Source organism: Sander vitreus, chromosome 11 (assembly GCF_031162955.1).
Source record: "Sander vitreus isolate 19-12246 chromosome 11, sanVit1, whole genome shotgun sequence".
Taxonomy (NCBI): domain Eukaryota; kingdom Metazoa; phylum Chordata; class Actinopteri; order Perciformes; family Percidae; genus Sander; species Sander vitreus.
In genome coordinates, this window is record NC_135865.1 from 307247 (window position 1) to 321270 (window position 14024).

The 14024-nt window shown below is 43.1% G+C and overlaps 1 protein-coding gene across 4 annotated transcripts in view; it reads right to left on the bottom strand.

The window, feature by feature from the left end:
- The window catches only part of gli2a (GLI family zinc finger 2a), a 114047-nt gene that overhangs the window by 13045 nt on the left and 86978 nt on the right, over window positions 1–14024 (bottom strand). For 3 of the 4 annotated variants that reach the window (XM_078262990.1, XM_078262991.1, XM_078262994.1), the window contains 4 exons: window positions 7086–7287; window positions 5757–5955; window positions 3802–3912; window positions 3096–3236 (listed from right to left, as the gene is read on the bottom strand). In XM_078262990.1, coding sequence (XP_078119116.1) covers window positions 3096–3236; window positions 3802–3912; window positions 5757–5955; window positions 7086–7287 — 653 coding nt within the window. The remainder of the gene's footprint in view (window positions 1–3095; window positions 3237–3801; window positions 3913–5756; window positions 5956–7085; window positions 7288–14024) is intronic. The other variant, XM_078262992.1, reaches the window with a different exon arrangement.

A 14024-nucleotide genomic window follows, 5' to 3' on the forward strand; every position in this document is an offset into this window, starting at 1 on the left:
ACACACACACACACACACACACACACACACACACACACACATTGTGAGTGACGGTGCCATCAATTATGGCTGACAGTTATTATGCATCTGTCAACAGGAAACAAAAACTACAAAAGCTTGTTTGTTTTTTCAAGGCATTTTTTGTGTTTCTCAAGGAAGAGGAACTTCCTCAGCTCCCAGTAAAAGTGAGCAGGAAGAGGATTGTGCGACCGACTCGTATCTATCTCCCATTCTCCTGACTTTTGATGGATCAGAAGTCAGTGAGGGACTAGACTGAGTTTCCTGTTCAAAGTTTAAACTTAAATGTTATATTAGCTAGTGTAATAGTTCAGATAATTGCAAACCTAATTGTTTTTAAATGTTCTGTCTACAATGAAAAGTATACTGTACATCTTAGCGTAATTCCAGCATGAATTTCACTTCGTAGGAATTCATCATGTTTAAAGATTTTTGACTGCTGGAGAAGGCAGACAGTTACTCCTATTCCTACTACATTGTAGGGGGGTGTATTATCGTGATTTTTTGCGACGATTTTTAAAATCGATTTTTTTTTCCTAGGACCGATACAAAAAATAAAAAATGTATCAATGATATACCTAAATATTATCAGTAGTACTATAGTTTATACAGTACCGCCAACGGCGACTACATCATATCCATTTCCAGCAAAACAGACGGAAAGGAGTAAATGCATGTTATTTACTTCTATACAAATGAAATAAATGTGATGTGCATTCTTTTTAGAAAACAATTAGATTTTTAGAAATGTCTCATGATATATTGTCCTTAGAAGTGTGTTATTCGACTTTTGTTTTTGTTAAAAGAAAAAGAGAATCGCAATACTTCTAAGAATCGCAATAAATGAAACTAGCAATACAAATTGAATCGACACCCATGTATTGTGAAAGGATGGAATCGGGACAAAAGCATATCGTCCCAGCCCTAGTACATTGTGTACTCATGCTCGAGAATGCCAGAGTACCTTTATCTAAATCATGCCCTCAGACACAACAGATTTATAAAACTCAAATGATTTACATTGCAGACAAACACACACTTACTGTGCACACACACACACACACACACACACACACACACACACACACACACACACACACACACACACACACACACACACAAAAACACAAAATCTCTTATCCTGTGCACCACACGCAAATCCACACACCCAGAGGAACCACTTCATTTCCTGAGGACATCCAGGCCCACAACGCTCAAATTATGTGGCCACTTCTTCGCCCGCGAAAAAGCTCAGTGGTTGACCATTCTGCTGAGATCTATTTTGGGTGAAGGAGGAGGAATGGAAACAAGCGGAGGTCTCTATTTTCAGGTTACACACTAGTGTGAATCTATCATTTTTGGGGCTCTTGAAACAGGATTACTTTGGTTAAGCAGAAGCCAGAAAAACCCACAGGTGTGTGTTTTTTTTCTGCTGATATTAACCTTGTGTGAAACCGGGGCTGTGCTGAGGCACATGCTGTCAGGAGCAGAAAAAGCGACTATTACAACCATGGGTTTCTGGTTGTTTTTTATAAAGTTGACAGAAAGCAGAGGCCTTTAAAAACCCTCATGGTCCAGTGAGGATTTAAGAAGTGTGTTGGCCCTCACATTGTCTATCCACACCCAACATCAGACCCACTGATCCTCTGCTAGCCTCCTCACTAATCCTGGCGAGCTCTCACAGAGTTTGTGGCTAGGGAGCTGGAGTTGGAAAAGGTAACTCTGGTCCTGACTCGTAGCAGCCCGTCTACCACCACTTCCCACTGGTCTGTGGACCTGACACATGCCCCTCCTACCATTGCTCTGAGATAACTGACAGCCAGAAAGTAGAAAGCAAAAAGAGAAGTTGGCCTGGAAATGGGGGGAGCATGAGGTTCCGTAACTCCAGAGCTTCTGGCATGATGATGGATTTATGGCCGGCCCTCTGGGCTTCGGGGGGGTTAGGGGTCATGGGGCTGAGGGGTTTAAGGGTGGGACAAGGGGCACAGCTGCAGGACTTGGGCCTGAGTTTGGCGAGAGCTGGCAGGCTCATTAGGGTTGCGCGTGTCAACCCAACAGGAAAGGATCAGTTACGGGACAGCTTTCTGACCGGGCTCAATCAACATGCATTTAATGAGCAGCAGAAGAGTTGTTTGAACTTTTCCCTTTTTTACACAACAAAATGCAGTGTTTCTGATGGCACGGTTTGGAATTTACTTTCACCACAGCCAAGGAAACGCATGTACGCTGAACACTGAAACTAACACTTATTTTTGTTGTTGTCCATTAATCTGTTGAGTATTTTCTGGATCAGTTGTTTGGTCTCTAAAATGTCAGAAAATGGTGAAAAATTTGGATCAGTGTTTTCCAAAGCCCAAGATGAGTCTATCAGTTTACTGTCACAGATGAGAGAAGAAACTAGAACATATTCACATTTAACAAGCTGGATTTTTTATATATAATGAGTCAAACCGATTAATCGATTATCAAAATAGTCGATAAATATAATAGTTGACAACTAATCGATTAATCCAGAGATCTTCAACAAGGGGTCTGGGTCCTCAGAGTTACTGCAAACTAAAAACTAAAATGTCTTAACATATTAGCAAATATAAATCAGCCTATTTGTGGAAAAAAAAACCCACTGATGATAGACTACTGGCCTATAGGTAGTCACTAAGGTAGCATCCACATATCCAGTTCATTCTAAAAATTCACTGTGCCACATGTATGTCTAACATTAAAACATGATTCATAAAATCATGGCAACAATTATTTTAATAGCTTAGTATTCTATGCATTAAAAAGGTATGTATTTAGGCTTTAGGCCACCCTACAAGTTATTGTAATCCCAGTTTAACATGCAACTTAATTTTAATACAATATATGTAGTAGGGGGTCCCTGCTCTGTCTCTCTTTCAGTTAAGGAGTCTTTGGTTTAAAAAATGTTTAAATCCGTGGATGAATCAAATAATCTTTGCAGCTCTATCTCTCAGTGGAATTTCCAGTGTTGTAGTCTCCGGGCTGTAATAGAGTTACAGTTGCTGTCTTTCAATAAGTCTCAATAGTAGCATTAGGATAGCACGCCTATCACTCACATGAACAAGTTGGTCCTGGGTGTCATACTCCTTGCTGCAGCCCTCCCAGTGGCAGTTGGTCTCATATATGGCCTCAGGCTCCTGTTTGCACTCGTCTTTATCCAGATCCTCACTCAGGTCCAAGACCCCCCCACAGTGGTCCTGGAGAAAGGGGACAGCACTTTGTCAGAAAGGGGGCTAACAAACATGTGTATGTGTGCATCAATTAACGTGTATAAATGACTAGTATAAAAGCATGCACACACAGAGTACTGTACATCTTTTACCTGAATCTGTGGTCAATATGGTCTGTACTGCTTTGCATCTCTCTTATCTTATCTGCTTCTTAATCCTAATGAGTTGTTGCTTGATCTCAATGCGTGACACACATCTCGTCATTGATTAAAGCTGCATTTTTATTCACTACCTATAATCAACAGGAGGCACATGTGCAACTGCAGGTAAAGCGGGGACTATTTGTCCAATGTAAGAAGTTGAAGCTGTGATAGAGTTAGCCAAGACACAAAAAAACAATCCATGCAGTTGTTTAGGATTTTTTTAAGGTCATTGCAGATCCAAAAAGTAAATTCTTCAAGAAAAAGGAAAGCAATGGTCTGGAATGTGTAGTGCAACTTGAAAAAACTCCTATTTAATGTGGCATTTTTTTTTTTTCTTCAGGACTTCAGATTCTTTACTTTTTTCCACTATTTTCTTTTAATTGTCTTACATGAGAGGATGGTGAGATGGGTAGCGAACCCTCTGCTTCCGTCTTAACCTTTGACCTCTTGGTGATCAATGGATTGACTGTGCTACTGACTGCGGGGTCTCCACTGGCATTCTGAAGGACAGATGAGAACAGAGACAGTTTTTTTTTTTTTACTGTAGCGGATATGATTTTCTGAATGACATCTTGAAGCAGAAAAGGAGGCAGAATAATATAGTTTTTAACCATGCTCCTTTTGTCATTCATGCATATAAATTCTAGGAAACCAAAAACAGATTTAAAATGTCTCCATTTATTCAAACACCCATCCACTGACCCAATGACCCACTCATTCATACCATATCAATGAATCATTCCATTAATCCTAACACATACCTTCGCTCCCATCCATCCATTAGCGCTCCCACTCATTCTCCTATTCATTAAACCACCCATTCAATTTATTAAACTAGCACATTCCACACAGTCACCACACAGAGCGACGGAGGAGAAAGCGATAACGAAGTCAAGGAGATATCACGCAATTGTTTTTGGCTTGACAGTCGGCTGCAAAGAGTTGTGTGGAGTCCTTGTTGTGCCAGGCACTGTGGCCCATAAGTCAGACTAAGACCCGCCGCTGAGACTAAACAGTTTAGACTGCTCTACGATCACCAAAAGCCACAAGGAAATATGAAAGAAGAGGAGTTATTGCCCTCTGTACAGAGGGGGGAAGGTGGCAGGGTCGGGGGGCTGGGGGGGCTTTGATCTGCCAACAGAATTTTTAAGACGACAGAAAGACAAAGACACACAAGGCCTGATAAAGCTCTAATGAAGACCAAAAGAAAGGAAAGATATTAAATGTAAAGCAGCTGATACATGAATGTGTGTGTGTGTATTGTGGTTCACTGGAGGGGGTCCAATATTAGAGGGGGGGGTCTCCTAATCCCACCCAGACGCTAGAGTACAGTTCGAGATTTCTGGGGGCCTCGATGATTCATTCAGTTGGCTGGAAACTGAGAGGGAAATATGGTTCTGATCACTGCTGAAATGAAGCTGAGAGTGTGTTTGTGCATGTGTGTGAATGGGGCTGTGTCCTGTTTGTGTGTGTGTGTGTGAGCTTATATGCAAAAAGGTGCAAATATATAGTCTTGGATACATGGATACTCTTAGAGTGTGTCTGTAGACAGTGCTCTGAAACAGGGCTGGATGCAGCTGACAGCTGTGTGAGGTGGAGTGATTCACTGACTGGGAAGTTTACATTACATTATGCTGTGCTGTATACAGTGGGCTGATAAAGACAGACTGAGGAGACAGTAGGAAGGAAGACAAATGGAACATGGGAGGCCTCCTGCATATTTCTGCCCTGAGACAATTTACAAAAAAAACTTCATTCATGACAATGAATGAAGTTTTGTACTTGTAAATGTACAGTAGTCCACCTTTATCCTCAGTTCTGAAAAAGCATTGATAAGTTGATCGACATCAGATTTAGCTCATTAATTGATTATGTAAGTCATGTATAAAGCATAACATGCCTAACATGCTGGTTCCTGGTTTATGACTATTTGTTTAAAAAATTGGATATTTAAAGCTTTCAGCTTTTTCCTCTGTGAGCTTGCAATGGGCATTTTTAAATGCATAAAATGTCAAATTTTCACCTTTTAATATGGGCCAGTTTTGGGTCTTGTCCATCAACAAATGAATAATATTTTTCTCCATTGTTGTGTCTCACTGTTTTCCATGCCAAACTTAGCCCAGACCGTCAAGACTACTGAATCACTGTCCACATCTCCGCTTTAAACATGTCTGCTTAGTTAAGTTCATCAATGGCCTTGGGCCTTGGGACCTTTGTCCCCCAGATGTATTACATGAAAGTAAGACAAATCATCTGCTTTGCCCTGTATATGCCCTTGAATCTGTGCACATAATATTAATATAGAAAGTGTAACATTCCAAGGTACGAATGCTCCCATTCCTACCTGGTTTGCCTCAGAGTTGGAGCTGTTGTGGGAGGTGGACATAGGTGAAGCAGGGAGGGGGTGTTGGCGAGCAGAGAAGGAGGACACCGATGGTTGAATGAGAGGAGGTGTGTGGCCGAAGGCGTTGAGACTCCTCTGCTGGGACAACAGCTGCTGGTACGCCACCGGGTTGATGGGATGAGGGAAGCTGAACGAGGGGCTGAGCACGAAGGGAGCGGAAAGAAATGATGTCAAGGAAACTAGGAACGGAGACTTTTGTCCAATGGCTAATATTCAAATTCTAAACCCACACTAGAATCATTTCAATGAATTCCAACTGATTTGCACCAACATGTTCTGTTTTTGCCTCATCCACACTGCCACTGTACTGTACTGGGTAAGCAAGTACAAGAGTGTGCTAGGCTACTAGCATGCTAATTGGATGCTAGTAGGATGCTTGTAGCACCTAGTATCACATAGCAGTGTAAGCTGCTAGCATAACAGTTGTCATGCTAATGTGGTAAAATGGGGCACTGTGTTTTTTTTAGTAAACATTACTCAAATAGGAGTTAATTGCGCATTTGTTGGGGACTATTTTCAGCAGCGGATTAATACACATTTGGAGCATGTTTGTAATATTTTTTTGGACAACAATGGAGCTCTTGTAGCACAGAGGAAGAAGACAACATTTGTAAAGCATATAACATCTATTCTTGTATACTGTAACTACTGACAACAAGGCTCCTCAATTTTATAAAAAGGGAAATGGGACACAGAAAAACAGCATTTTGTCGCTGTTTTTATTTCAACAAGCACCTGAAAAATTTGCAGCTCAAGGTTCACATTTTTTAAATCCAACCGGCGGCCAGCGGGTGCTGAAAACAAATTTCTAAACTAATATAGGAGATAAAGTCAAAATTCACAAGCCAGTGCAAATGTGACAGTCCCTTAAATGTTTGGCTTTACTGGATACAGTAGGATACAAAAAGGGTAGCACTTGAAAAAAGTATCACTTTTTAAAGTACTATCAATTATTGTCAGTGGTAAATCTGCATCATTGGATTCCAGTAAAAGACAGCTATTAAAACTAGCTATCTAGGAATTTTGAATAAAATTAGTCAGACCGGATTATTTTTACTAGTATGCACAGTATGCTCAATGCCTGTACATTTTTTATTTGATGTACAGTTTATTTATTGATCCCCAGTGGGGAATTACAATTGTACACTCTGTTTGTTAGAAATCACTACACACAGGCCTGAAATACACACACACATGCACAGGATCTATTCATGCACAAATGTGTGTTTGTAGTTGCTTGATATGTGTGCTTGTGCAGTGTCTAACTACCTGATCCCTCCAACGGATAGGTGTCCATAGGAGCTGCTGGCGGCCGAGCTGGAGCGGGAGTTGTTTATGTAGGCCACCAGAGAGTTGGGTGAGGTGCGGATCATGGTCTGCAGATCGATGCTGGCATCTGACAGCGGGGAGATAGACAGCGCCCTCTTCCTGCTCAGTCGCGGTGTCAGCCGTGGGCTGGAGAAACGTGACACTGGACACAGACGCACAGAGACACAATAGAGACGTCAGGCGTTTTAGCATTGCTACCTCAATGGAAGACAGAACGGGAAATCAACCACTTGCAAAAAAATGTATATGATGTCTAACATGCAGTATTAAGAACTTTGTGGACCCAACTTTCGTGGCTCACAGTCAACAGACAAAGATAACTAATGTGTAAATACCTCGTACTTCCACTAAATCTCTGCCTGCCCTAAAAAGAAACCAGCAGTTACGCTGGACCATGTTAGAAGGAACATTCAGCCCTGAGCATTGTAGTCCAGGTCACAGCCACGCTAAGCTACACTCTATCTCTTGCATCTCTCAGACACACACACACACACACACACACACACACACACACACACACACACACACACACACACACACACACACACACACACACAGCTCCTCTATTTAACATTCGCATCCTCTTATGCATAATGAATCACCCCCAATCATTCTCAGTAATTACCGTGATAGTAATCTCTTTCAGACTGCTGTACTTGGGCAAGTTAAATGGAGGCAATTTAAACAAATTGATCTCAGAATACCATTAAAAAAAGAACAAGGCTGACTCACAAAAGTGGGTTCATGGCCTTCCGCTAGACCTGGCTGTTGCACTATTTTCTTTTTCACATTGAAAAAAATCATAAGAAAATGACGGGGGAGACTACTTTCCCATGAACTTAAAGAGAAGGCTATTTGTTTTTCCATACTGAGAGCCCATCATTCGAGTGTATTTATTTCTTTTACATTTCTGGGGCATGTACATAGCTAGCTCCCACTCCCACACTTGCTTGGGACAACAGGTGCTGCTTCACAGTGTGAGGGGATGCAGAGCAGGACTGGCATGTGTGTCTTTGTGCACTCGTGTAATTAGGGCTTACAGCAGACATCATCAGAGGCGCGAGAGGCAGGAAACTCCTAATAGGCCCATCACAACTCACCTAAGCACACATTTTCTACACGTCAACTTCACTGCTGTCAATATGTAGTCAATCCCCGACTCTTTGCTGGTGGAACTCACAAACCCCTCATGCAAAATGAATCCAGGCACCGCCATAATCACCGCGCCAGACCTACAGCCATAAACCAGGATCCAAAACTATTATGTTTGGAGGTGACAAGTCGTAAAGCAGAGGCATATGCACTTAGTTAAAAGGCCCCCGGCACGGAAGACGACAGTAGTTGGGGGCTTAAATAAAAAAAGAATGGTAGATATGCTAGTGTCGTGTATGAAAGAGTTGGCAGAAACAACAAACGGTCCTCAGGAATGTGCCTCTTTACAGTCGGGCCAATAAATAAATAAATGTGTCATCTCTGGTTAACCCGTTGTACTCTGCAATAGAAACGGTTCTCCAGTGCCTACATTGGTATTTTTTAATACTGTGATGTCATGTTTTTGGAGTATCTTCAAATGTTTAATGTCCCTAAAATGGTGATGGCGCAGTAGATATGACAAATTGGTGTGGGAGATCTGGGTTCACTTCACGCTGCGATACATCAACCAATGTGTCCATGAGCAAGACACTTAACCCATAGTGGTATTTTACTAATTAAACAAATAAAACATATTGATCCAAAATATTTCTAAATGTAAAAACGTGAACAAAATATTCCTTAACATTACAGAAGTTATTTGAACTATGTACATGTTTAACGTTTTGAGATATGATCATTTTAATGAGCAGAGTGTAAAGGTCTTTTGATAGTTTCATCTGCAATAGAAATGGTGTCACCGGACGGTCACGTAACGTGATGACGTCATCATAAGCGTACAGCGTAATGATGCGAAAGACAGAAGCCTTATATTAGCTTTCTGCTCAGAAAAAAATGACTGCTTTATTTTAGATCAATTTCAACAGGATCACGTAAACAAGGGTTAACCACATAAAGAAAACAGGATAGCGTAAAGGAGGGAGGTGGGAGGGGAGTGATAGAAAAAAACGTGGGTGGAGAGGCAGGCGATCCTCCACTTGGGACCATGGATCGTCATGAATGAGGAGTTCATTCTGATAAGCTATGCATGGCATACGGGGTATGGCTGCAGGGATTTTCTGTTTTTGCAGTGAGGCGAGCTTGCTGTCTCGCCAACAGATTTAATGGGAGATAAGTGTATTAATATTCCCCTTTATAAAGCAGGAAACAGGCCTCACAGCCTGGTGGCCTGGTAGCCTGGCGCCTGCCTCACCCTTCTGGGCACTGTGCCCAAAACACCGCCCTCTACCTCCATCGTCAAACCACCCGCTCAATCCATACATCAGCCTCAGCTCAGAGGAATTTTTAACGCCTCCAGCGACAAAAGCTTCACTGTCTATAATAGCCACTTTCCGACCAAGTAGTTACAGGAACGTAGTTATAGGAAAAGTCCACTTCTAAACAGATCTACTAACTACTCTCCCCCAAAACCGTTTTTTCCAATTGCATTCACACTGGCGAAGTGGCCATAGGGACTGGTAGGAGGGGTAAGGGAATGATGCAAGCACGGCAATGGTCTTTATAGCGTTAAAATCAGAAAACAAGTACACCAAAAAAAGTATGAACTAAATACTAAATCTAATGTATATAGCATATTTGTCATAATTTAAACAAGTCTCCCGAAGAGAAACGAGTATCTCTCTCTCTCCCCCGCCTCTGCCTGCTGCGCTGTGACCGTGTGTGTGTCGGGTTGGTGTGTGTGTGACTGTGTGTGTGTGACGGCTGGCGAGCCGCAGGACACGCTTGTTGAGTTTAACTCCGAAAAGACAGTTAACCACGTTAATCTTATGATGGACATGTGTTGTGATTAGAGCTTAGATCGGTCCCAAAAAATCAAGCCCGACCCAACCCGAGAACGTGCACGTTGTGTTCGAGACCGGCCCGGCCCGATTTCAACCCGACACTTTTTTAATCCGTGGGCCGTTATAACTGACGTTCTCAACTACAATTCAGAGTTGTTTGAACTCAACGCCTTTCTCTGCGAGGGCTTGCTTCGCCCTCATGCTTGGAGAAGTAACAAAAGAGGACGTTGAAGGCTCATCTTTTCTGCCACGGTGAGCCTGCTTCATGTGTCTGTTCATCATCCAATTCCCCGTTTTATTTGCTGTCATAGGCGAGCAGCGTGCCGCACTTACGGTACAGATCCATATGTCCGACACGACTGAAGCGTGGTGTCGCGATGTCATAGATCAATGGTTGATGCTCCACGCCCTTGACCGGCAGCTCATTGGACGAACGCGTATCGTGGGTCTGGCTTCTCGAGAATTTCAACAGAGTGTCATGGCGGCTCGTTGAGAATACAATCTCGTATTTTACGGAAATAGTTCACTGAAACGTGTTTCTGAAAACATTTTAAGCGAAAAATAGGCCGTGCAGTTGCTCAATCTGTCTTCATTTCAGATCGACAAAGGTCAGTTTAAAAGATTTTCGTCTACTTCTACTGGATAGTCGTGTCGCATTCAATGGATTCATTTGCATAAAGATGGGCATCGGCCAGCTTTTTGATATGCAGCATTTTTTCAAATGCAGCGCCGCCTTCCCGGAATGCTTTGCAGGCGCGTTTAAGTCGCTTGACATCACCCATAGGAATAAAGTAGAGCGCGGCGCGACAGAAGCGTTGCACGGTCAAATGGATCTGTACCGTTAGCCTAATGCACTCGACAAAGCCGACACATATGTTGTCACTGCCCACGACTTGTTTAAAATGGTTCCATACCTCCGACTTTCCTCCAAACTTGCTCAAAGGTAATTCTCCTGTTTTTCTTTTTTTCTTTACATCCTCAAGCTCCATGTTGCACTTAAGCTATACTCTACAGCCCAGCAGGCCCGGTGTGATGCTACACCATACAGCCCAGCAGGCCCGGTGTGATGCTACACCATACAGCCCAGCAGGCCCGGTGTGATGTGTGCGAGAGGAGGAGACTCCGAGCATGACACGTGTTTTTGGTACTGTAGTCCAACTTGTGTAACTTTTTGGACACATTTGTTACTTTGGCCTAAATATAGCCTATATAGATAATATTTCTGATTATGGCATAGATTTCTCCCCACCCAATAAGGCTAATAAAGTAATGATTAAAAAAAACACAAATGCTTGATAAAGGGCCCGGCCCGGCCCGAGGATAGTGGCGGAAAATAACGGCCCGGGCTCGGGCTCGTGCAGAGAATCTAAACTCTAGTTGTGATATTTAAACAAACGAACCGTCAACGGCGAAATAAAAGCCTCTTATTTACGAGAGCAGTCTGAGAGACCTCCAGCTCACAGCGAGGTGTCTGAGCAAGACTGGCCGAGCGACGAGCTAGAGGCCGGGGCAGGCGCTTGCTGGCTGTCGCCTCACTTCATGGAGGTTCTCAACTCCGAAAACTTTGAAGCAAATTGTCAATTTGGCATCAATTTTCGCAAGACTGCCTATATTCGAAATCTAAACAGTTAATTTCTCGCCTAAAACGTTGTCAGAAGTGAAATTAGTGATGAATAAGATGGTGAAAATTGTTAAAAATGTCCCGTTGTTAGTCTGTCTGTACCGGAAACCCGACTCTCGTTGACCTAGGTTCATATGCTGAAAAGGGAAAAGAGAAAAGCCCCTGCCCTGAAGTAGGAGCTGAAAGAGTTACAGGAACTGCGGCCAGAGGGACTTAAAAATCCCCAAATTGGTCCAGTCAGAACAGGAGAAAAAAGGGTTCTAGGAATTTTATGTTCTAGGAACTGCAAAAATCCCTCCGGTTTGGAAAGCGGCTAATGTTGCTTCTCCTAAAGCTAAGGTGCAAACAAGCTAGTTTTGTTTAGCACAGTCATGTTCCAATGGTGTAACCTAATTTTACCTGCAACAAATTTCACACAAACGCGCACACACAACTCTCACCACTTGGTAAAGGAGTGTTTTATAGGTGGCACTTATAATTGAAAGGGTGAGCAGGTTCCGGCAGTGAGTGAGAAAACAGATGTTGCACAGGCCATGGTGGCGCGGCAGTATGTGGTAATATGGCATGTGTGTGTGAATTGGAGTGTGTGTGTGGGACTGCAACATGGGCTGGTTGTAATTGTGGGATCTGGATTTATATAGAAAGTCATAATTACAGGCGCTCCAGTGCACATCGATACAGTAAAGAAAAAAATACATATTAAAAAGGATGAGAGTGAGGACTGTGTATGTGTGTGTGTGTGATTATTTTAAGCGTTTGCCTGCGCTGTTTTAACTGAAATGGCTTTGTGGAAAATGAAAACACTTTAATTGGAGGGTTGTGCTAATCCCCAGAAGCAGCTAGCTCTCACTGTCATCCTGGCCCCGAGCACATGGCCACCTCTTAGCAGGCAACATAGGCACTTCCCTAAAACATGGAATTTCTCTCATTCCATAACCCATAAGGTCCGTGCAGGGGTGTGAAATGGACTGAATGAAACTAGTAGCCTACCTGCTTGTTGTGCACACACATAACTTTGTCAAAACGACTACATTGCCTGAGAGCGGAGACACTGATGAAATTCACAAGCTAGAGGGAGAAACTATTCCCGAGGAAGATGATGTGATGGATGTAACGTTGGCAAGCTGATAACATTACACCAGCTGCCGCAAACTCAAATCTTGTTAATCAATGCCGCTCTGACCAGTGTTACCACTGTTTGCAGCTCTCTTAACAAGCAGAGGGTCAGTCCAATGTGTTTGGCGTGTAAAAATGTGAATTGTTTACTTTCAAATTAAAGTCATGGAGTCATCTGAGAGAAGCCGTCATTGGAAACTGTTTGGGAAAGGGAAGGCACTTTAAAAAAAAAAAACCTGGCAGATGATCAGTTTCAGCGATTAGGGTCTGGCTAGTTGTGCTCTGGTTTATTGCCATTTTTTTAGACCAATCACAATCGCTAAGCGCGGACGCAATGCAAAGCTTCTGCAAAATAGTCTCAGGAAGGAACTTGTTTTGGTGGAACATGTGTACGTTCAAAAGTAGTTTTAGTCGTGCAACAGAAAACTCAGATTGGACAGATAGTCTAGCTAGCTGTCTGGATTTACCCTGCAGAGATCTGAGGAGCAGTTAACCATAGTCCTCACAAATCCACCAGAGGTTAGAACGCCAACACAAAGAGAGCAGCTGAAAAGTAGGGACATCTAGCGGAATTTCCGGAGGCACCGGAGCAATCCTGGAAATTAAACGTTGTCGATATAGACTAGCAGAAACCCTACTCTATGTCCTACAGTTTGCTTCTGTGGATAATCTTTGGCTTGTTCCCCCTGACCTTGACTGGGGTGAGGCAGGCCTCAGCAAAGTCTCTCCCCCACACCACCACCACAACTTAAGTTGGTGCCAGCAGGGCCCCAGGTCTCCACATCTTCAGCCAGCCTCGCCACCCCACGGGCCAGTTGGAGTGGGAAAATGTTTATTTTCCCTGCTAAATCTCACTAATACTAACACTGTGAATTTTATTAGTGAGGGGGCTCGCGCTGAATCCTCTATGAGCCCCCAGTGTCCAGCCCAAAGCCGCCGTTGTGTTTGCCTGTGTGTTTATGCACACACTTCCACCCATGTGCTCATGAAGCAACATATAAGTAAGTGTTTGCGTATGCAGTCTGAGGGGACCTCCCCCCCCCAACCCCCTCACTCCTCACCACCACATCAGTACACAAATCTATCTCCCTCACTCCCTCCGCTGCATCAACACTAAAATCTTTTTCCCTGGGATGGCAGACATTTACTTTGGCCACTGCTTTTGTCGTGGGAGCTTCAGAGTTTTCCTGCATACCACTCTGATATTTC